The following is a 24,639-nucleotide window of genomic DNA, read 5'->3' on the forward strand; positions in this document are numbered from 1 at the left end:
CTGCAGGGGAATTCCTTGCTGAATTCTAGTGGATTCAAATGCCACATTTAAAAAAAAAAAAAAAAAACCTGAATTCCCATTGGGCCTCCAATGGCTTTATGTCCTGCCTGTAGGATAGAATGGAAAGGATCTGCTTGTCCCAGAGTGCCGAGTTTTCCCCTGAAGCCGTGATCAAATGCACGAGCTGCTATAAAGTTATCTGCGTGAGGCTAGCCCCCATGAGCTGGCCCCACTCGCACCTCTTCCAGGCACAACCTTCGCTTTCCCAGGAGTCTCCCATCCACGTACTGACCAGGCTCACACTTGCTGAGCTCCAGTGGGCTGCCAGTTGGGGGTTGCAGTTGCTGCCTGAGTTCAGTTTGGTGGTGTTCTTTACTAATTTGTCCGAGGCTTTTATCCAAAGAAACTGATATTTCTATCCATGCATTCATGTGGGTATTGTACCGGAGCAGCTCCAGTGCAGCTCCTTGCTCAACGGCACAACAGCGGTGTCTCTCGCCTGGGATTCGAACCCGCAGCCTCCTGAGTCCAGGACCTCAACCACTGCTGCACAGTGCCGCCCACTGTGGAGGTGGCACGATGGGTGGCATCCCTCCCAGATAGCATTACCATCCCTGGAGCTGATCCTGCCACTGCTGAAAATTACAAGTCAGGAGATGAAGGTACAAACTCTTTTAAGACGTGCGCAAGCAGAGGCCCAGCCTGTTACCGTTCAAACTCTTTTACTAGAGTTGCAATTTAGGCCGTGGCTTGAAATTGACACGTTTGCACTGTAGTACTCTGTTAAAGAAATAGTCATTTCCCCTTTTTCCCCATAGAGGTTGCTGTCCTGTCCAGGGTGTATCCTGTCTGGTGCGCTATATGTCCAGGACAAACTTTAGGTAGTTGCGATCTTCACCAGGAACAATGGATGCAAAACAATTAGCAGTCGTAACCCTGGATTAGTGTTTGTTAGAGAACCACACAATTCAAAACTGTCCTCGGCACAGAGAATGAAAGCTGTCTTCTGTATCTGACTGTGAAAACTAGGACAGATCAGAGGCTCCTGAGGGAAACAGTGAGAAGTGCAGTTTGTCTCAGTGGCCTCGAGGTCCCCTGTTCCTCTCTGCTTGTAATTTTCACCCTCTGTCTTTCTCTGGCAGGAGTGAAGGAGACGGGGGGGAAAACCGCAAGCAGCAACTACCCCTCACGTTTACTGTTAAAACAGCACAGCTTGCAGACTATACTAAAATGCATCCAGCTTTTTGATCCCAAGATCATTAACAGGGAAATGTCAAACCAGAAGCAGCTGTTAAAGAGTGCTCAGTACATGCTTAATTAGAAAGCCATCGGAAATATGAATACCACACAGCTATACTGGATCAACCACTTGAAAAGAGATCCTTGTTGATTCTAAGTAATTCAGAAACCGTGCACTGGGCGTTCGAAAGGTCTTTTTTTTAAATTGGTGATTCCAGGCCGTCTGGGTGTTGGGGGGGGGAGAGCCGGCGAGTCTTTCTCAAGCAAACCCTCAAGCGAGCTCAACATGGCCCTGCACACACGCTGTTCAGAGTGGGAACGTCAGACCAGACAGTTGCTTTTCAGATTTTTTTTTTCTCCCTTTGGTGAACAAGAAAAAAAAAAAAACAGGGTGGAGTGTGCACTATTGCCCGACATAAAAAAAATAATCATTATATTTTTGCCGGGATAATTTATAGCTGAAATCCGGAAGACGTACAGCTGTGCTTAGAAACGGTCTCCCTGCTGCTGGGGCAGCTGCTCTGTCATTGGTGCTTGTTTGCTGCTCACAGAAAAGAGGCCGAGGAACACCCACTGGGGTGGGGGTGGGAGGGGGAGGATTCGTGGGGTATCCAGGACAGGGTTTGATCATGAGCGCCGGCTGCTAAGGGGGTTTGCATTGAACAGACTCTTCCGGCACCTCTGCGTGTGGAGTCTGCATGTTCCCCTCCCTGGTGGCGTAGGTCTCGCTCCGATTTCTCTCCCGTATTCCAGAGCTGAGCCCATCAGGCTGGACTGGGCACCAGTTGAGTTTCCTCACAGGGGTACAGCTGAGGACAGGGAGCCCCAGAGGGGCCTGGTCTGGCTGTGTGTGCCCTGCCACACCCTGCCTCACACCGCAGGACAATCCACCTGGCCTGCGTGTCTGTTAGCTTCACGCAGTTAAACAACGGTGGGCATTACCAGCTGACCTCCCCTAATGGGGGAGGGACCAGGTGCAACAGCACAGCCGAGAGGATCGATGGTGAGGTCACAAACAAAACCGCCGCATCCTACCAGCTTGCCTTGGGAGGTCGGACCCAAGTCTGGCCAATTCCGACCCGGCTCCCTCTCTGAGGATGAGCGGGACTGCGGCCTCCATCGTCAGGCCCAGTGCTCCCAGTGCAGCCAGCGCTCACAGCTCCTCCAGATCCATTCCTGATCTGGATGGCGGTTTATGGGTAGGGCTCCGCAATCAAAGAAGTCGATCGGGTGATGGAAGCAGGAGCTCAGCGGGAGTCAGTCCGGGGGGCTCGTTTTGAAAAGTGACACACGTGATGGGCCGCGCTAATCCCTTAAAAGCTCCAAAATGACAGATCTCGTGCAGGAGGCTCCCGATACAAAGCGCAGAGCTGGTAGCCCTGGAGCCTGCGGTGAAGCTCTCAAACAATGGGGCTGAGAGAACAGCTCACAGGGGGCTTAACGTTCAGCCTTGGAGGGCTGAGAAAAGAAGAAGAGTTTGCAGCGGCTGTCACCGATAATTCCCCCCTCCCTCTGGTGCTCCCTTTAAGAGCTAACCGTTGCACAATTCCACCATCTTTTCCCCTGGAGGGCCTCTTTCCCGTGGAGCGACCAGACCGGGATTCCCAGAGGAATCCAGTTAAAACCGACCGCGACTCTGGGAAGTGACAGCTCGGGTCTGAGGCGCAGTGGCAGCGCTGGTGCCGGTGGGGGGGAGATGGCTGTTTCGAAGGCCCGGCGGTTTAACCAGTTTTCCTCATGGATTAAGTCCCAGCAAAACGAAAAACAAAAAGAAAAACGACTGTCCCCTCTGCCAGCAGCTCCATCGGGGCGTGTGGTAACGTCACATCCCGGGTACAGAGAGGAGTCCTCTCCCATAAGGAATTAACTTTTGTTCAGAAGATCAGGGCCGCCTGATCGTGGAGTGAGCCTGGGGAGACTGCACCCAGCTCTCCTGGCACGAGGCCCCCAGTACGGGACCCCCGTAATGTCCCGGTGCGACAGGGGGACAGTTCTAGCTGAGCCCGGCCTGGAGCACGGTGCTGTTTCTTCCGCTGCTCCGTTCTGGGGGGGGGTCTGGCCGGACTGGTGGAGAACCAGGTGCCTTCCAGCCCCTGTTTTGGCGTGTTTGGGGAACGCAGGACTCTGGGAATGATGGTGATCACATCCCGCTCGAGAGAAACAGTCCCATTCTCATTCCAGCTGAGCTTCCAATCTCCAGGACTGTTAGCTTGGTAAGACACAAGCCGCAGGAGATCGGTAGCCCCTTGTGACACCTGCAACAGCCGGGGGACACCGTGTGGGACACTGCTGATCCAGAGATACTGTGTGTGCGCGAGCTGGGCGCGGCTCCTGGGCGTTGTGCCCGTGCGCTCGGGGAGAGACCAGGGAAACGGTACCCTGGGAAGTTTTCATTTTTAAGAAAGGATACAATATCCCAGCTTCTCGCCAAGCACTCCTGGATCCAGTTTCATCACAGGGTTGGAATGCAGGCCAGCCCGTGGGGATTGAGCTGTGCGAGGGTGTTACGGCGGGAGAACTGGTTTCTGTTCTGTTGGAAAGAACTGACGCTGGTCTTGAGGGTGATCTTGACCGTCGTTGTTCATCATTGCTGTGCTTGGGGCAGGACCTGGGTGCCCAGGAGTAACCCTTCCCTGCAGACTCCTGACCCTCAAACAGAGAAGAAAGAGCAGGCAGTGCATTGGGGCATTGGAGTGGGGGAGTCTCGGGTTCTGGGGTGCAGAGGGGCAAGGGGGTGATAGAGCTGACAGAAGAAGCCAGGTTCATTGAAATTGCACCGGTACACCAGACAAAAAACTGGATCACAGGAGAAGCACAGGTTTTCCACAACTGGACCCTCAGACACATAGCCCTCTATAGGAAGACAGACTACTTAATTATAAATTATTCCCAAAACCCTAAATGTCATAGCGCGTGCCTGCTCTTTGAAAACACCAGAACTCTAAAAAGCGGTCCCTGAATGACTGATCATAGAAGCACAGTGAAAGAAGACTAGGGATCACAGGCGAAGACACTCGCGCTATCATCTCAAGTCACCGAGTTCCTCTTTCTTCCCCAGCAATGTTACTGCAGCCCCTAGTGGTCAGCCTAGGGCACTGCAGGGAACAGCACAGGAAGAGTGGCCCAGACCTGGCACCGAGCTCCGTGAAGGTGGCCACCCTACAGACAGCACAAACGATGAAACCCACCTCATTCGTTAGTGCTATGCTTGTGCCGTTGAAAGTAGCGTTTGTGCTGCTTTCGTTTCCAAAACATAGCGCCTTGTTTTTTCGGGGTCGTGGCGTCACTCGGCCCCCCTACAATGTCGTAGGGGAACCGGACCGGTCTCATTCATTAGTGTTGCGTTTGTGCCGGTTTGTGCAGTTAAAAGTAGCGTTAATACTATTTCCGTTCCAGAGATATGGCACCTTGGTTTTCCGGTGATCACGTGAGACATGCACGGTGACTTTGCCCTCCAGTGACCCCGTGTGCCGAGTTCAAGCGTCTGTTACCGGTGCAAGAGGAACAGTTCTGCAGTTGTGTTCCTCTGTTTGCCCGGGTGGGGGGCAGCGGATGATTTTGCATTTAATATCAGTGTCTTCTGTGCGTTTGTATGATCAGGAAAATAAAATTTGTCACGAATTTAAAATACCCTCATCGGAAGAGTTGCATGTAGTCTCAAAAAGCGAACACTAGCAAACAATTGCATGTTTTTAACGAGCACGTCTTAATACTTTGTAGAGTTGTGCTTTTTTAAACATCTGAAGAAGGGATCAGTTTCTCATTGTCTCCTTATGAAATAAACACGCGCACCAAGGGACTTGTAGAGTCGAGCCAGGTACGTGTTCAAAAAGGCTTGAATCTGCAAAATCAAGACCACTGTTGCACTTTTTATGCAAAGCACATTCGTTAAAGTGAAAAAGAACCAGGGTGTTTTTAAGAGGGCACTGCGTACAAGGTTGTCGCGGGTAGTAAATAACACATCCAAGAAGCAACACTGGAAAGTCCACCGTCACACACCTGCGGACCGCGGCAATATTGGAAACATATTTTTTTATTTTCACAAAACAGAAGTGAACATATATCTGAATTCTTTAATAAACTGTCATTACCCGTGTGTTTGTATTTACCGGGGTCTTATGCCCAAATATGAAGCGATGAGCTCACAGTTCTTTTATCTTTGTGTTTCCGGCCAGTCCTTGGTGTAGAACACAGCGTGAGGGCACACCTGCCCTCTGAAGACACAGGTGTGGGCGCCTGTGTTAGATCCTCAGGTGAAGTAGAGTCTTCTGCAGTCTGCAATGTAATGACCCACACGTTTCCTTGTCCTGCTCCATGAAGTTGCCCACCCGCCTGTCGTGATTGAGAATCGACACTCTGATTGGGTAAAGCGCCACAGCGGAAGTTCCGAGAACACGTAGATACACAGGTGATGGATGTTCTTCTTGGTCCAAATACTGTACCCTGGGTAACCGTGTGTGCTGTATGAGCACGCTGGATATACAGTAACACATCCATTCGTTTCCAATTACCGCACAGAGGTCAAAACTTAATAGCAGACAAAGATGTCATGGCATCCACAGCGCATTCACGACTCCGATAGCACGTCACGATAGGAGTGCGCGCATCACGATCACATCCCGATACCCATTGCGACTGGCACAGTCTGTCGACTGTCATGGCGCCACTGTCGCGACATCAAGTCCATATATCGCGATATGACATACTCCGACAAAACACCCTCTCCCCCATGTCGCGACATGAAGCCCGCATATCGCGATATGACGTACCCCGGCAAAAATGCCCCGCCCCCATGTCGCGACACGAAAGGCTTTATATCGCGATATGACATGCCCAGCCAAAACGCCCACCCCCCGATGTCGCGACATGGAGTTCATATATCGCGATATGACAAAAACTGCCACGCCCATGTCGCGACATCAAGTCCCTATATCACAATATGCCATACCCCTCGACAAAATGCCCCGCCCTCATGTCACGACATGGAGTCCATATATTGCAATAGGACCCTGACAGGATATGCTGACCCCATGTCTATATCGCGACACGTCCTATCTGGGTGTATCATGTCTGATATGAGACCTTTGTTGCGACAGCGGTGTCAGAGTGGCATGGTAGCAAGGCGCCAGTCGTGATATACACTGCCGCGATATACATGGGGTCCCTATCATGATCTGCTGCGGAGGTCTTGTCACGATGGTGTCCCACAGTTACGCGTCTGGCAACAGCGGAAAAAAGGAAAACGTGCCTTAGAATATAAAAACCATAGATCTTACAATCACTGTGATTTTACATACATTACAACCACATGTTTATGTCATGGTTAAATTGTTGTAATGCATCTTATTATTCACATCTAAGGAGGCTCATATGTTTATGGATATTGATTATCTTTAAAATGTGAAGGGTACGAGCTAAACTGTAGCAGAGCGCTTGAACTCGGCAGACGGGGTCACTGGAGGTCAAAGTCCTCCAGTGCATGATCACGTGATCACCGGAAAAACAAGGCGCTATATCTCGGAAACGAAAGCAGCACAAACGTAGCACTAACGAATGAGGTGGGTTTCATCGTTTGTGCTGTCTGTAGAGGGGGCAACTTCACGGAGCTCTGGCACCGGGGGCAGGGAGAGATGGCCAAGCCGCTGGTATCGAGAGAACGTGGGAGCGTGGACGTAGGACTGACTGACAGATGGCAGGAGAGATGGATGAACCCTGTTGTTGACTCAGGAGGATGACGACTGGAGTTTAAATGGAAGTTCTCGTTATTTCATTCTTGCAAAAATAACGACGAGGCATCCTTAAGTTGCCTGCTTCAGGTCTAAATTGGTGAAGCAGTGCCTGAGCAGGATCTCAGAATTGGCACGTATTGCGCTCGATGCATTTTACAAAAGGCTGATCCATTATTTATACAATCGACTCGGTGCAACGCTACAAGGCGTTTCGGAGGAGCTCTCCTTCGGTCCTCGAGAAAAGTCGTTTTTGAAAGGCTGGGCTTATCGTCACACAGTAGACAGCAAATATTGACTCGAGAAGATCCTTGACGAGGGCACTGCTTGTTATCGATTATCTCACCTTTTAGTCCTCTTTAGTCATTTTAAACCGCTCGGGCGTAGAGCCCGACATCAACAGTCATCCGTCAGAAAAGGACTGACTGGAGGTGGAGGAATTCCCTGCCAGACATCGCCACCCTCTGGTAACAGGTAAGTACTGCATGTCCAAAACTGAAACTCCCAGAAATACATCAGCCATGTTAGTTTTTTTTCCCCAATTAAGGTCTAGTTTAACTTTTCAGTTTTGTTTGTTTTTTATTGCCGTTTTAAATATTTCAAAAGGATCATTGGCGTGATGCCGCGTCTTAGATGATTAGCACGTAAGAAAATGCGTGTTTTTGCTATGCTAGCAGTGCGTTACCGTACCTGGGACTTCAGTAAGACGTCACTCAAATTGCTCCAGTAAATTTTCTACCATATAATCGGGTATCAAAGGTTTTGGCGTGAAAGACAGTAGACAATGTATAGAATTGCATTAAAATGGCTTGTCTTTTCCCCCTTCAGTAATTAATCACACGTATTAAGGGTTTTTCATCCCTAAATAATGATGTAGGATGAAATGCAGCCCCAACCAGAACTTTGATATATTTGCGTCTCGCCTGAGCACTTTACTAGTCTCATCCACTTGCCTGGTTTAATTCTTGGTAGAGCTGGGCCGGTCGGACATGTTCTCCGATTCCTTGAGGTGTTGGAGCTGCAGAGCAACACCTGGAAGTCTTTAATCGGGACGTCTGTCGTAAGTCTGTCATCATCACAGTTGACGTTAAGAGCTAGATCTGGAATCTCAGGACAATCCGCACTGCCTTGGCAGCATTAACTGAGCACAGTAGTTCAGGTGGGGAGCTGCGTCAGCATGCGCAGGCTGCAAAGGAACAAGTAATAGGTTTATTCCATGCTGAAAAAAAGAAGAAAGAGAACACAACGTTTCGGCCGTGGAGCCTTCTTCAGGTGAGCCTCCACGGCCGAAACGTTGTGTTCTCTTTCTTCTTTTTTTCAGCGTGGAATAAACCTATTACTTGTTCCTTAACTGAGCACAGGCGGCATGCAGCGAGCCAGCTGTGCCACTGTGAATATTAATGACTGGGTGAAATGTGTGACGGGCATATACAGGGCACATACCCAGTTCTCACTCCTGCATGTACTTGCTTACTGGGACCAGCCGCCCTGATCGGACTGGTGCGTTGTGTTACACTGTGGACGCAGGAGTAGAAAAACATGCAAGTTAATTCCGCGCTGACAAGATGTGTCTCAGCTGTTGAGGCTTGCTTGGGTGGGAATGGGTCCTTTAATTAATTAATTAATTGCTTACACGTATATAGCGCTTTTCTGGACACTCCACTCAAAGCACTTTACAGGTAAGGGGGACTCCCCTCCACCACCAACACCAATGTGCAGCCCCACCTGGATGATGCGACGGCAGCCATAGTGCACCAGAACGCTCCCCACACATCAGCTCTCAGTGGGGAGGAGAGCAGAGTAATGAAGCCAGATCATAGAGGGGGATTATTAGGAGGCCATGATTGGTAAGGGCCAATGGGAAATTTGGCCAGGACGCCGGGGTTACACCCCTACTGTTTTCGAGAAACGCCCTGCGATTTTTAATGACCACAGAGAGTCAGGACCTCGGTTTTACGTCTCATCCGAAGGACAGCGCCTGTTTACAGTATAGTGTCCCCGTCACTATACTGGGGCATTAGAACCCACATGGACCGCAGGGTGAGCGCCCCCTGCTGGCCCCACTAACACCTCTTCCAGCAGCAACCTTAGCTTTTCCCTGGAGGTCTCCCATCCAGGTACTGACCAGGCTCACACCTGCTGAGCTCCAGTGGGCTGCCAGTGGTGAGTTGCAGGGTGATATGGCTGCTGGCATGTGTGAACTTCAGGTGTGAAGGAGGCTCTACAGCATTGAAGTGACCAGTGACTCGTTCCTTTGTGGCCAACGCACACCGAGCCGAACAGCAAGGCCACATGAGTGCTCACTTCATTCCACCACGGCACTGCGGATCATCTTCCAAAAAGCAAGATAAAGGGAGACGGAAACGGAAAGTGTTCCACCAAAAAACATTTTATTCTATAAAAGGAGGGGTGTAATCATGAATATACAGGGAAACTGGTCTGTTCACACCATTTCTCACAGTATCAAAAACCTTGCATTTTCCTCACTGCTCTTTAAACATTTGTTCTATACAAATACAAAAAAATATTAATAATAATAATAACTGCATTGCACTGAGTATTACATTACTGGCCCATAAGTTACTGCATTCAATATAAAATACCTATGATTTGTTTGCTTTAAGAAATAGAATTAGGTACTTGAGATTAAAAGCACGCACACACATACACACAAAGAAACCCCCCCAAAATACACCCCCCTCCAAAAGGCTTTTATATCTTGCTTACACTAGGTGGCGCTGTATCCATAGGGAAATGTTCAGCTGGCCACTCCGGTGTGGTTATGCCTTTGCACAAGGACATGGACAGGAGGATGGTCTTGATTCTTAAGATCACTCAGTCTGGGTTCAACAGAAGGATCTGTAAAGGACCTGACGAGGGGAGAGGGAGGGACCTTGGGGGTTGGGGGACTAGTTTTCCTCGGATCGCAACTCTGCCATCCAGAAATATTTTCTTTCTTAATTGAAGGCGGTTTCTGCCGATGGCAGAAGACTGGCGACTCAGACTGCACACATGCCCCACTGCGAGGGATTCAGCGTGGGACTGAGGGACCCCACTGTCATCTCATCGTCTTCCGCCATTTCATTCCTGCTCCAGGACCTGTCCCGTTTCCTCTGCCTCTAAATCCATAGCAGCCTGCTGCATTCACAGGGCGGGGCTCCAGTCTGGTTCCAATGATCTCTTCATCGCTTTTCTCACTCTTCCAAAACACCCCCCCCGCCCCTCTCCCCTCCCCTCCTGAGCTCGCAGTGTTGCGTCAGCTGTCAGTCACAGGTACGAGTGAAACTCCAGCTGCTCGGCGGGTTGATACACTGAAGAGCTGTAAAAACGGCCTTTCTATTCCCCAGTTTAATCTTAGTCCCTTGTCTACCTCTGCAAAGCGACGCAAAACACTGTAAAAAGCATGAACGCAAGAGGTGTGGGGGGGAAGGGGGGGGGAAAATCGGTGCGAATTTTTGAAAAGGCCTCCAGCAGGTAAAACCTGGAATGGCTCCAGGTGCAGAGCAACGGGAGTTTCACAGCCGTCCCCGTGTGCTGTGCTGTGGAGGACACCGAATCGGGCCCAGTGGCACCGGGCCACCGACCCGAAACGAGACCCTCACTGGACACCAGCGAGACGCGCTCAGTTCACCTCGGCCACTACAGAAACAAAACCAGGAGCAGAACGACAACAGAAAAAGCCATTTTTCACATTATCTAGTCAGTGTTAAAAATAGAAATCCACCCGTTACATTTAATCTGGACTTTGGATTATATACAGTATGTACAACTTGTGTATTGTTCCTCCCTGTGGTTAGGACTGATAAGATTTTACTTTACAAAACTCTACATAATCTGTACTGTCCTTTTAAAAAGGATGTGCTTGGTTAACACCACACCATGAGCTGGATGAGAAAGAAAACAGAAACCATAAATGCTGACCCATTTAATAAACCAGAGACCAGTTCGATTTTTGCTTCCTTCGGCAAAGAGATTTTGCCCCTGGAGAGCCCCGAGACCTGAATCCCGCCTTTGTTTTCAAAGGGACAAGCCGATTTCGGTTTTGTTCAAGGGCCCCAAACGCAGAGCTGGCTGCGTCGGAGTTGGCATCACCCCTCGCTGAACTGGCGTGCTGAAATTAAAAGGCAGGACTCCTCTCCACCTTCCAGGCCTGAGCGCCCCCTGGAGGCTCGAGGGGCTTGGGGCAAAACCAGGGCGTTCTCCGCCCTGTGCATCGTGCACTGCGCTATGGGTCTGCACATGGGGCTCTTTCCTTCAGTGCTTTGAGCTCCTGCCCAGCACGGGGCAGAACAGATCTCCTGCCCGCATCCTCTCGATCCCTGACTAAACCGGAGTACGAGGATCCGTGTGCGTCCAGGGCGCACACACTGCACAACACGGGTTCAACACATGTACACAACTTGATCATTACTACTGTCCTGTAAACACATTCTGGGGTTATGTTTTTTCACAGCCTTCTTAGTGAGTGAATAAAAAAAAAAGAAGAAAACAAAGAAAGAAATCATCCTAACTATTTGCACTGACTCTCCATCGCGTGTGCAAATACCGATCTCCCGCCATTGGAAAAAGGGGCGTCCCTCAGGCAGCGAGAAGCAGTGGAAGTTTGTCCACTGTGTCAACACACACGGGAGCAGTATCACAGCTTCTGCGTCAGGCCCTGCTTGACATGCGTGGCCTGGCTGGCGGACAGAGGCCCGTTCGTGTCTCGATCCCTTTTAGCGACGCTGCCTCTGCGTCAAGGCTGGGCCTGGAGCCTGCGCAGCTGTGCAGGGGGAGCTGCATTCTTCACCTGCCAGCTCACGACGTGCAGCGCCCCCTCCTGGTCTGGGCCCTCCACCCCACACGGTGTACGGGGGGGGGGTTGACAGGAACGAGGGAGAAGTGGAGTGGAGGAAGAGGGAAGCTATAAATCCACTCTAATTTGCTTTAACAGATGTATAATAGTTGCTTCTGTATTAACTCTTCCTCAGTTTGCAGGACATATACTACATTATTACTGGAGGCGCCACATCAACACAGATTGCAGCCAAAGGTTTTGCTGCCAGCTTGCTATAAGGTGTAACAAGTACCACGAAACCAGGAACATCCATTGACAATGCAGCCTTTTTTTTTTAGAGAGCATGCAAAACCCCACAGCCTGAAAAAAAACCCTGCTCCCGTTGTGTCTTCCCACAGCCTCATCTCCAAGCCTCCGTGCTGTTCGCTCCCAATTTAAAAAAAAAAAAACAACAAACTACTTTTGGCAAACAGTCCAAAAACAGCCCTTAAAAAAAAAAAATAAGAAAGAGTTCAATACTGTTCTCGGGAAATAAAGTCTCGTGGGGCGATGGGTGGGCGGGGGATGGGTGGATTGCAAAACCAAAGGAAAAGGGGCCAAAAAAAAACCAGCGAGGAGAAGATTCACAGTCTCGTTGACCTCCGAGGGGCTGGGCAGGGCGGTGGGTCAACACACTGAACCACACACAGCACTCCCCTGACAGGGGGGATTCTGTGGGGTCACAGCAGGGATAGGGGGATCCCCGAATCGTCTGGAAAAGGCAAGACCTCCCTCGCGACACACACACACACACACACACACACACACACACACACGTCAAAATCACAGGCCCGCTCGCCCACCAGGCGGCAACGAACTCAGGCGGCACGTCAATACGAGCAAGAGGACTGCGGCAGACCGCGGAGTCCACACCCCCGCCATCCCTAATCCGAGCACTTCCCTCTCCCCCCATCCAGCCGCGCGTGTTCTCCAACCTGGGAAAAAACCGAGCCCCCGCCCATCCATTCCCAGCTCTGGAATTTCAAGCTCGGCACTATTTATATGATGATATATTTAGATGGCACTGGCGGATTGGAGGAGGCTCCTGTGCTTTCTAGTCTCTTCTGGCCTCATGCGGCCTGGGTGTGTGGGCTGGCTAATTCACAGTAAAATCACAGGCAGGGAGAGGGGGAGGGGCCTGTCTGCAGGCGGGGGGCGTGTCCAAGTGCTCTAGCCGTTGCCGTCCCCGCCCCCTCCCCTGCTGGACACACCCACTGCCGGCCGAGCCGCAGGAGGGAGGGAGGGGAGACGGGCGAAGGAGGTCGTGGGTTCACAGTCGCACCCCCACACCTCGCCCCCCGCCCCCTCATCCCCCCATTTCGCCATTTCAGTCTGCAAGCCGCGCCCCCTCACGCGGTGCCGATCACATCATCACGTGGCGTCTCCGGTGCAGGGCCAGGTGGTCGGAGCGCGAGAAGCTGCGGTCGCAGTCCGTGCAGCGGAACGGCTTGATGCCCGTGTGCTTGCGGAAGTGCCGGGTCAGCTCGTCCGAACGCGCGAACCGCCACGCGCAGCCCTCCCAGGTGCAGCAGTATGGCTTCTCCCCTGCAATACACACAACCGGACAGCAGGGGGCGCCGATGAGTCCCGAGCTCGCAGTTCCTTAACTGGCGACGTGTGCTCATGTTCGCTCTGTGCCCTGTCGGTTACCTCCGTGGTCTCCCTTACTTTTACTTCTTTCCTTAAGAGCACTCTAAACCCACAATTCCTCCATCTCTAAGCCTCCACGCTAATCTGAGATTTCAGGAAAGCCACTCTGTTTGCAACCTTTTTTTTGTGCATGAAACATATGTTACTCATAAAGATAAAGCTCTCAGTGTGTAAGGTATTATAACTTTTTTGCACTGTTCTGGGCTGTTCTTTGGGTATTTTGGCTAGCAGCCATATCACCCTGCAACCCGCAACTGGCAGCCCCACTGGAGCTCAGCAGGTGTGAGGCTGGTCAGTACCTGGATGAGAGACCTCCTGGGAAAAACTAAGGTTGCTGCTGGAAGAGGTGTTAGTGGGGCCAGCAGGGGGCGCTCACCCTGCGGTCCATGTGGGTCCTAATGCCCCAGTATAGTGACGGGGACACTATACTGTAAACTGACGCCGTCCTTCGGATGGGACGTAAAACCGAGGTCCTGACTCTCTGTGGTCTTTAAAAATCCCACATTTCCCATTGGCCCTTATCAATCATGGCCTCCTAATAATCCCCCTCTATGATCTGGCTTCGTCACTCTGCTCTCCTCCCCACTGATAGCTGATGTGTGGTGAGCGTTCTGGCGCACTATGGCTGCCGTCGCATCATCCAGGTGGGGCTGCACACTGGTGGTGGTGGAGGGGATCCCCATTAGCTGTAAAGCGTTTTGAGTGGAGTGTCCAGAAAAGCGCTATATAAGTGTAAGCAATTATTATTATTAATAATTTTTATTATTATTATTATTTGGCTTGTACACTGTGTGCTGTGCAGTAGAATACCTGTGTGTATCCTGCGATGTGCCTTCAGGTGGGAGCTCTTAGTGTACACCTTGTTACAGCCATCATAGTCACATCTGTGGACACGCCTCCTCTTCATATCCGGCGAATCAGGGGACTGTGTTTGTGAGTGAGGGGCAGAGCTAAGACGAGAAAAAAAACAGCTGTTAACAACTGGACAGGCAGCACCAATCAAACACCAGAACATGGCCAGACATTTCTAGTCAAACATCCGCCCTATCAACTAACAGCTGTCCATCTCGGCACTGGAACTTCAACTCTTTATACAGAACCAGTCTGAGGTCCAGTACGTGTCCTTAACAGCCCAAAGCATCACGTTCAGGTAGATTTGGGAGACAGCTTACCACGAGTCACTGTTTTTCACTCTCTGGGAGTGCACAGAGCCTCCACATAGCCAATTAAAGTGTAAAAACAATTGTGCAAATCTCTGAATTTGTCAATATCACAAACCAACAGATTAAATCCCAAGATCAGCCATGAATCTGCTGCTGAAAAAGGCAGATCATATTAACGAGAGCAGGCATTCAGTTTCTGAAGGGGCTCGTCTTCAACACACTGCCCTGTACGTTCACACTGACTTGCTCTTTCCCTTCTCCAATTTCAGCATCAGGGTGCAGTACTATAAAGCAGCCACCAGAGGGAGCCAGCTGCCCTGTCTGAGCCCGTCCTTGCTTTCTCATTTCCAGCCCATGGTTGCCTCACTCTCTTACTCCTCCCCTCCCTCTTTCTCTCTCCTCCTCCCTTCCTTCCTCCATTGCCTCACTCCCTCTTTTCCTCCCTTCCTAAATGCCTCTCTTCTACCCTGTCTGCCAGCGCGTTCGCTCCCCTCTCTCCTCTCTCTCCATTGCACACTCGTCCCATTCCCCAGCCACGTCTCCGGAGCGCGCTATGGCAACAGGGTGAGAAAGCTGCACTTCGCCATCCCTCCCTCCCTCCCTCCCGCTGTGTGGAAGGGGTGTGGGAGAGCAGGCAGACGGTTATATAAGCTTGTTTACACCCAGCTCCGACACAGCCCTGCCCAGCAACTAACGCACAAACACACACAGACACACTGGGTAGACATCATTCCAGAGAAGCTCCCCACACCCCCGAGTCACACAGAACATGACTCCTGAAGAGCTCTTCAGAAAATTGCTACGCACTCTTAGAATGTATCTATATACACTTCCATTGTATGTATATACACTTACAGCACACCTGCGTCCACTTAGATCTGTGTAAACTTACAGCACACCTGTACACACTTAGATCTGTGTACACTTACAGCACACCTGTACACACTTAGATCTGTGTACACTTACAACACACCTGTACACACTTAGATCTGTGTACACTTACAGCACACCCGTACACACTTAGATCTGTGTACACTTACAGCACACCCGTACACACTTAGATCTATGTACACTTACAACACACCCGTACACACTTAGATCTATATACACTTACAACACACCTGCGTCCACTTAGATCTGTGTACACTTACAGCACACCCATACACACTTAGATCTGTGTACACTTACAGCACACCTGTACACACTTAGATCTGTGTACACTTACAACACACCCGTACACACTTAGATCTGTGTACACTTACAGCACAACCGTACACACTTAGATCTATGTACACTTACAACACACCTGTACACACTTAGATCTATATACACTTACAACACACCTGCGTCCACTTAGATCTGTGTACACTTACAGCACACCCATACACACTTAGATCTGTGTACACTTACAGCACACCTGTACACACTTAGATCTGTGTACACTTACAACACACCCGTACACACTTAGATCTGTGTACACTTACAGCACAACCGTACACACTTAGATCTATGTACACTTACAACACACCTGTACACACTTAGATCTATATACACTTACAACACACCTGCGTCCACTTAGATCTGTGTACACTTACAGCACACCCATACACACTTAGATCTGTGTACACTTACAGCACACCCATACACACTTAGATCTGTGTACACTTACAGCACACCCATACACACTTAGATCTATGTACACTTACAACACACCTGTACACACTTAGATCTATATACACTTACAACACACCTGCGTCCACTTAGATCTGTGTACACTTACAGCACACCCATACACACTTAGATCTGTGTACACTTACAACACACCCATACACACTTAGATCTATGTACACTTAAACAAACCTGTACACACTTAGATCTATATACACTTACAACACACCTGTAGACACGTAGATCTATGTACACTTAGAGCACACCTCTGTACACTCGGATCTATGTACACTTACAACACACCTGTACTCTTAGATTTATAAAAGACATTGAAGTAGGGAGCTGCATCGGCATGTGTAGGCTGCAAAGGAACAAGTAAAGTTTTATTCTATGCTGAAAGGAAAAGAAAAGAGACACAACATTTCGGTTTCTTCAGGTGTGCAGAAGAAGGCGCACACAGGCGAGACGATGCGTCTCTTTTCTTTTCCTTTCAGCATGGAAATAAACTTCTACCTGTTCCTACTTCGATCTGTATACACTGACAACACACCTGTACACATCTCTATACACTGACAACACACCTGTACACAGAGCCAGAAGAAAACACACGCACAACATTTCCCTGGTAGGAACGCAAGCACCAGAACATGTACGATTCTGGAAGGAACCGGCTGCAGCCAGAACCCCCAACCGGCCCAGCGGGGTGCCCCGGCCTGCCACTCACCCCAGGTCCTGGGTCAGGGCGCTGAAGGACGCGGACCCGGACTCCGTGCCGCTCTCGGCGTCGCTGTCGCTGTGCATCTCCACCGGAGAGGTCGAGCCAGGCTTGATCTGCACTGCGGGGGCGGGAGAGACAGGGGGCGCCGTTTACACACTCAGATTTGGGCGGCGCGGTGGCTCTGTGGCTCAGGATCTGCGCCTGTGACCGGAAGGTTGCCGGTTCAAATCCCGCGGCCGGCAGAGGAATCCTACTCCGTTGGGCCCCTGAGCAAGGCCCTTAACCCTAACTGCTCCAGGGGCGCCGTACAATGGCAGACCCTGCGCTCTGACCCCAAGCTTCTCTCCCTGTCTGTGTGTCTGTGTCTCCCTGGAGAAAAGCTGGGGTATGCGAAAAGACGCATTCCTAATGCAAGAAATTGTATAGGGCTAATAAAGATTCCCCAGGGGCGCCGTCAGAGCTCAGGTTACAGCTGGCAGGTGTAAAACACGCGGACTCTAACGACAGTGGCAAAGGGGGAGTGTCTGCACGACTGTCCAGAGTGACCCAGACATCTCATGGCTCGCTCACAGACTGAAGGACTGCGCTGGCAGGCGCCTTACTGCCGAAGAAGACTTCGGTCATTCAGGTCTTCTGGACAATGTGGGCGAGCATTAGGAAAGGAAAACCCGATGGCAGGGTCTACAATTAAAAGAGAATTTAAATCGAGGATCTGATGTTAAAACTGTATACTGTACTAGGAAGGCCTCATTAGAATATTGTGTACGATTGTGGTCACCATGTTCGAGAACAGCTAGTGCTGCTCTGGTATCCCTCCAGAGAAGAACAACTAGGTTATATTCTGGTGGTTAAGGGAATGTTCTACACTGACGGGCTGAAGGAAATTAACCTTTTGAGTCCTGAACAGAGACAATTGTAAGGCAACCTGATACAGGCATTCAAAACCGTCAGGCATTAAAACGACTGAGCAGACGTCTTCAAAGTGAACAGTGAAAAGATTAACTTTACACCCAGGAACAGGAGGCACTTGTGCATGCTAATGGGTGGTGGGGGTGTTTAACAAGCTGCCCAGCCATGTTGTTGAAGCTGATTCCCTGGCTTCTCTCAAGACACAGCTGGAGGAGATCCTCCAATTCAGGACAGGAGGCACTACTGTCCACAGAGAGTGGTGGGGGCGTTTAACAAGCTGCCCAGACATATCACTGAACCAGATACCCTGGTGTCTTAAATGTGAGATGAGCTAGATGAGATTCTAGGATCCATGAACTACCAGCAAACAAAGGGCCTGCTCTCGGCTGTAGGTTTTCTGTAGGCTGGCTTTAGAAACCAGAAGGCAAAGGAATGAGTGGTTTTAAAAAGGAAATCTCCTCCTCAACGGACACAAGCCTCTGCTTCAGTATGGTCTCTTCAGTACGGGACCATTCTGTTAACCAGAAGGGAGAGGCGCGCAGGAGGGCAGACAGCACCAGAGCAGCGAGTTTCGGACCCCTAACCCCCCGGTCCTTACCGGAGCCCTCAGAGCGCCCGTCGCTGCCGATGAGGGGGACGGTGATGGCGGCCGTGGCCATGCCGTCGGCGGGCAGCGTGGTGTAGACCACGGGCAGCGACTGGACCACCACGGGGATGGTCTGCAGCGCGCCCATCTTGCTCGGGAGGTTGACGGAGGGGATGGTGTGGATGACGTGCAGGATCTGCTGCCCCCCGACCCCCTGCGTGGACGCCAGGATCGACCCGGGGGACAGGACGGCGGGGATGGGCGTGGCCGAGGACGGAAGGGTCGGGGCGATGGGCGGGGCCAGCGCGGAGAGGGCGGGGCCGGTCGCCCTAGTAACCGGCGGGCTGGGGCGGGACTTGTTGAGTGACAGGTCGACGGGCTCGGTCTGGTCGGCAGACAGGAGGTCTTCGGGGGGCTCCTGCTTCACCTGGCACAGTGGGGGCGGCGAGGGGGTCACTTCTAACTTCACCACAGCAGGCTGCAGGGGCTGCTCCTCATGCTCCAACTGCTGTAGTGGGGCAAGGACAGGAGGAGAGATCAGATTCATGAAACTGTTCCTGCGTACGGGATGCTTACAGGGGAACTGCAGCACTCTTTTTATATTTCAGGGTCAGAAAGAATCGGCATCGATGAGTGCATTTCAAACCACAGTGAAAGTAAGATGTACACCGTAACGTGTCAAACCTCCAATTTATGTAATAAAATGGACTCCATTTCCACATAAGCACAGCGCCTTCATCGTCTGCTATTCGGAACAAGGCAAACCTGCCGGTGACATGATGCGGCTCTCTGACACTGTAAAGAAGCAGGCTTGCGAGTACATCTCTATCAACCCAATACAAACATTGCTCCCAACTTTGAGGTGGTTTTGCTGACAAATACAACTTGTTAACTCTGCATGCCGATCACCTTGGAACATTGCTGCAGTGAAATGTCTGCTGCACGACCTGTACGCATTCGCTGGTACGTCAAATGAGGCGTCATGGTGACTAGCGAGCAGGAAGGGCCGCACCTCGTCACACTTTTGGCGAACTCTCGCTCTCGCCCGTGGTTTGTGACAACATGGCGAGCACACGGGACCTTCACAAATTCACGATTTTGTGCTCCATCCGGAATTTGTTCATTTTTTTCCCTATACCCTCATTGAAATTATTCTGTGACCGAGATTTAATAACGGGTCTGAGAAAAAGGGAAAATGCAGTCCCAGCAACTTCCTTCCAGCGTCCAGTAAGGGCTTCTAGAGAAGAAATGACAACCTACAGAAGAAAGTGCGACGTGCTCGTTTTGAAATACAGTCCGTTCTTTCTGTACAGAACCAAGCACATTCCTAACCAGCCATGTGTGCATGGGACACTGCGCTCGGAAAACATGCCTACCAGAAAACCTTGAGCGTTCATATTGACGCGTCTTTTTACAGAGGCACACAACGTCATGACATCGTTAAAAGTGCAGAAAGCAAATCAGCCGAGACTGTGTTACACCCCACACTGACAGGCTAAAAGAACTGAAGCACAGCGCAGAGAACACCACAACTGGACCCAGCCTAGTCTTCAAAACCCTCAAAGGGTCTGACAAAGTCAATCGACAAAGACTTCAGAATCAACAGTGAACAAGTAGAAAGTGTAGAATAACTGCACATTTAAACCTGAAAACAGGAGGCACTTCCTCTACACAAAGGGTTGTGGGTGTATGGAACAGGCTACCCAGCCGTGCTGTTGAACCTGGCCTTCTTTCAGGAAAAAGCTGGACAACATCCTCGGATCAATTAACTAATAACTACCCAATGAGCTACACGGGCCAAATGGCCTCCCCTCGTTTCTAATCGTTTTTCAAATTCAGCGTTCGCGTCTCACACTCGATCTCAATCTCATGCCATTGAAAACGGAAAAACAGCCCCCTGCAATTCAGGGCAACGGTCACGCAGGCAGGCAGACAGGAAGGCAGGGCCGGTTCAGGGCAGGGCTGTGTGCACAAGGCCTGATCAGGACCCACCCACAGGAAGGTCAGGGCCAAAATGTGGAGTCGCAGCCCGGACCCTCTGGCCTGGCCCTGGCCTCTCGCCAGCTGAAGTGGCTCTGCACTGCACCACTCCACTCCCCCGTCACTCTCCACTTCCACTGCACAGCAGCACTGTGGGGGCGGCCTCCCTGACAGGCGCATGCTGTGGATTAATACCCACCCAGGACCAGCCCACTCCATGAGAGAGAGAGAGAGAGGGAAACAGAGTGGGCAGGGGGGGGGGGGGGAGGAGAGGGAGGGAGGCAGCAAAAGGCCGAGAGAAGGAAAGAGAGGAGAGGGAGGGATTGACAAAGAGCTCAGGGTGGAGGAAGCGGAGCTGAGAGCCAGTGTGTGCGTCCTCTGCGCTCCTGTGTGAACAGGGTTTTCTGGCCGCAGTGGGAATGCGCTTCCCTGACCGACAAGCCACCCCGCGCGGCTGCACTGAGCAAGCTGTGGGCCAGGCTGACAGCAGCACTGCAGTGGGGCTATCTATAGCTCCCCGCCGCCTATTTATGTGCCTGTGCAGTTGGCGCGCACTGCAGCACTCGCGGCTGGGACACAGCCCTGCCACCTCACATTGAGCACCCCACGGCGTGGGGGGGACTGAGCTTCTGCATCAGGCCCTGCAGAGCGCCAGAGGCCAGGCGGCCTGCTCCAAGACCCCCGCGTTCCTGAAGGTGGTGCCGCGTGCCCTTCTGATGAGAACCCGGCAGGCTTCTGGACTGCAGCTAGCTCCGACCACACAGACAAACGCCATCACTGGGCCTGCAGCCCTCCCTCCCTAACACTCACGGGCCACTTCCTGCCTGAGCCTGACAGGGCGGCGCGCAGAGAGACCAGAGCGAGGCAGAGGGCAAAGTGTGGGGGGAGACAGGGGGAGACAGTGTGGGGGTACGGGGGGGGAGACAGGGAGAGACAGTGTGAGGGGACAGGGAGAGATAGTGAGAGACAGTGTGGGGGGACAGGAAGGGAGACAGGGAGAGACAGTGTGGGGAGACAGGAAGGGAGACAGGGAGAGACAGGGAGAGACAGTGAGAGACAGTGTGGGGGGACAGGCAGGGAGACAGGGAGAGACAGTGTGGGGGTACGGGGGAGAGACAGGGAGAGACAGTGTGGGGAGACAGGAAGGGAGACAAGGAGAGACAGTGTGAGGGGACAGGGAGAGATAGTGAGAGACAGTGTGGGGGTACGGGGGGGAGACAGGGAGAGACAGTGTGGGGGGACAGGAAAGGAGACAGGGGGAGACAGTGTGGGGGGACAGGAAGGGAGACAGGGAGAGACAGTGTGGGGGTACGGGGGGGAGACAGGGAGAGACAGTGTGGGGAGACAGGAAGGGAGACAGGGAGAGACAGTGTGGGGGTACGGGGGGGACACAGGGAGAGAGGAGGCGAGGCAGCACTCACTGCCAGGCAGGGGGAGAGATAAGCGAATGGAGAAAGAAGGGAGTTCACAGGAAGTCGGAAGAGAGCACAGACGTGCGCAGGGAGGAAGGGATAAGGGGATAAGGAGGAAAGGGGGGTGCGGAGTGGGCGGGAAGGGCCTACAGTTTCCATGGCTACTGGGAAGTGTCAGCTGACAGCGCCGTGCGACTCTCATCCTCCCCCTGCCTGCTCTCTCTCCTGCGTGCCCCCCCCACCCTCTCCCACTCCGTCTCCCAGTTCACTCCTGCAGCATCCCCACCACCCGGCCACTCTGCCCCCGCGACCCCCTGCAGGCCCAGGGGACCCCCCTCCCCTCTCCAGAAACGCAAACAGGGGCGGGGGGCTCCCGGCCACAGGCGGCCCGGTTCGAACCCGAGTCTGACTGCGGCTCGCTCCGACTCGCCCAGCGCTGTGGGACGGGAGCAGTGTGGGACGGAGTGAAGGGAGCAGCATGAAAGGAGCAGGGCGGAGGGTAACGGGAGGAGAGGGAGCGTAACGGGAGGGACGGGAGCATTGCGGAGGGTAACGGGAGGAGAGGGAGCTGTGGGAGGGTAACGGGAGGGACGGGAGCAGAGCGGAGGGTAACGGGAGGGACGGGAGCAGAGCGGAGGGTAACGGGAGGAGAGGGAGCAGAGCGGGGGGTAACGGGAGGAGAGGGAGCAGAGCGGAGGGTAACGGGAGGAGAGGGAGCGTAACGGGAGGGACGGGAGCATTGTGGAGGGTAACGGGAGGAGAGGGAGCTGTGGGAGGGTAACGGGAGGAGGTAACGGGAGGGTAACGGGAGGAGAGCGGAGGGTAACGGGAGGAGAGGGAACAGAGCGGAGGGTAACGGGAGCAGAGGGAGCTGTGGGAGGGTAACGGGAGCAGAGCGGAGGGTAACGGGAGCAGTGTGGCCTGATGCGACAGGAAGACTCGGAGCCTTGTTTTCCTGGGAAAGCCGCTCACTGGCAGGAACGTCCGAGTTCCAACCCCTTCATCTGAAATCAACAACCCCCTCGGCCTCCTCCGCTCACTAGTCCGGCAGCATCGGCAGTGCAGCGCGGCACTCCGCTGGGAAACTGTTCCCTGCGTCTTGGAATCCGATCCGAAAAGACGCCGCGAGCGGAGAACGCCCAGCGGTCCCGGCCTTATCGCGATCGGCTGCCGCACAGCTCTGCCCCGCTGTCTGCACGGGCTGCTCGCCGGAGGAGCCACAGCAAAAGCAAACAAAAAATTCGCTGTGTGAGAACACAGCTCTGCTGTCCCCTCGCTCCGTCCCCCATCTCTGTGCTGCACTGCTGTAGACCGTCCCAGCCCTGCCAAGGGAGTTCCTAGACAAATCCCCGCCCCCCCAGAACGGCTCCTCATGCTCTATTTTAAAAGGTGATTTTTTTACTGTGGCAGCACGGCTGACAGCAGAGCAGACACAGGCCTCTGGTGCGAACCAGAAGACATCTCTTAAAAAAACAGAAGAAGGGGAGAAAAGCAGAAAAACAACAGCTGCAAACGATATTACTGCACAGGGGAGGGAGGGGGAGCTAGGATATTGTGGGTGTGGGTGTGTGTGTGTGTGTAGAACTACCCTGTACAGGAGGGGGGGTGTGTGTCTGTGTGTGCATGTAGCACTGCCCTGTACAGGAGGGGGGGGGGGGTGTCATCTGTGTGTGCGTGTAGCACTGTCCTGTCCGGGGGTGTGTGTGTGTGTGTGTGTGTGTGTGTGTGTGTGTGTGTGTGTAGCACTGCCCTGTACAGGGGGGGGGTGTGTGTCTGTGTGTGCGTGTAGCACTGCCCTGTACAGGAGGGGGGGGGGTGTCACCTGTGTGTGCGTGTAGCACTGTCCTGTCCGGGGGGGGGTTGTCTGTGTGTGTGTGTCTGTGTGTGTGTGTGTGTGTGTGTGTGTGTGTGTGTGGCACTGCCCAGTACAGGAGAGGTGTGTGTGTCTTTGTGTGGTGTGTGTGTGTGTTTAGCACTGCTAAGTCTGTGTGTGGGGGCAGTGCTGTCCTCTAGTGTGCATGATGCCCGATACCAAGCTGTCAGCCGGACTACAGTGTATGTTTGAGTAGGCTCCGTTTTGTGCTCAGAATTGTGTCACACTTTGCATGGGTCAAGGTCCGGTACGGCTGGGCCCTGTGTCAGTTGTTGGCGCAGCACAGCTAGAGCCCCGCAGGTGGTAAACTGGGGGGGGGGCCGTGGTGACGGCTGGATTTCTGCACGTTTCATTGTTCTGCACACATTAGTCCCCTTCATGCGCGGCCGACATAAAGCCAAACCCTCACCGCGCCTGGGGTTGTAGCCGTCTCGCGCTTTTGCAGAAGCCTTCCTTCCGGAGGGCGATTTTCATTTTGAACGTTTAGAGACCAAACCACGCCTCGGGAGCAGCCGCTCCAGACAGACTCTGCGTCTGCACTGCCTGCTGGGAGGGGCGGGGTGTGCCGAAAACCGAGATCCCTTTAAAGGGGTTTCAGTCTTCGATGTCCGGTGATCAGACCAGACCCTGTCTGAGACGTGCATGCTGCGTCACGTCTAGAAACAAAGTCGGATTTCTATATTTGTCATTTTCTTGATTTGTCTCAGGTTCTGTGCATCTACAGAACACACTACTTGTTCCCACGTTCCCTCTGTGTGTGTGCGCGCGCGCTTGTGTGTGTGTGTGTGTGTGTTTAAGCGTGTCTGGATGGATGTGCGCACGACTGCTTCCATCTCGGCATGCGCTCGAGGACGTGTCAGGGTGTGTGTGCATACGTGCGTGAGCTGTGTGCGTGTTCC

General features: G+C 52.5%; 1 protein-coding gene across 3 annotated transcripts in view; it reads right to left on the reverse strand.

The window, feature by feature from the left end:
• Window positions 1-9,336: 9,336 nt before the first annotated feature.
• klf8 (Kruppel like factor 8) overlaps window positions 9,337-24,639 on the reverse strand; it is a 29,623-nt gene continuing 14,320 nt past the window's right edge. For 2 of the 3 annotated variants that reach the window (XM_088597078.1, XM_088597076.1), the window contains 4 exons: window positions 18,488-18,983; window positions 16,987-17,098; window positions 14,242-14,381; window positions 9,337-13,326 (listed from right to left, as the gene is read on the reverse strand). In XM_088597078.1, coding sequence (XP_088453204.1) covers window positions 13,145-13,326; window positions 14,242-14,381; window positions 16,987-17,098; window positions 18,488-18,983 — 930 coding nt within the window. In that variant the 3' untranslated portion in view covers window positions 9,337-13,144. The remainder of the gene's footprint in view (window positions 13,327-14,241; window positions 14,382-16,986; window positions 17,099-18,487; window positions 18,984-24,639) is intronic. The other variant, XM_088597077.1, reaches the window with a different exon arrangement.

The sequence above is a fragment of the Lepisosteus platostomus genome, chromosome 10 (assembly GCF_059453375.1).
Source record: "Lepisosteus platostomus isolate fLepPlt1 chromosome 10, fLepPlt1.hap1, whole genome shotgun sequence".
Taxonomy (NCBI): domain Eukaryota; kingdom Metazoa; phylum Chordata; class Actinopteri; order Semionotiformes; family Lepisosteidae; genus Lepisosteus; species Lepisosteus platostomus.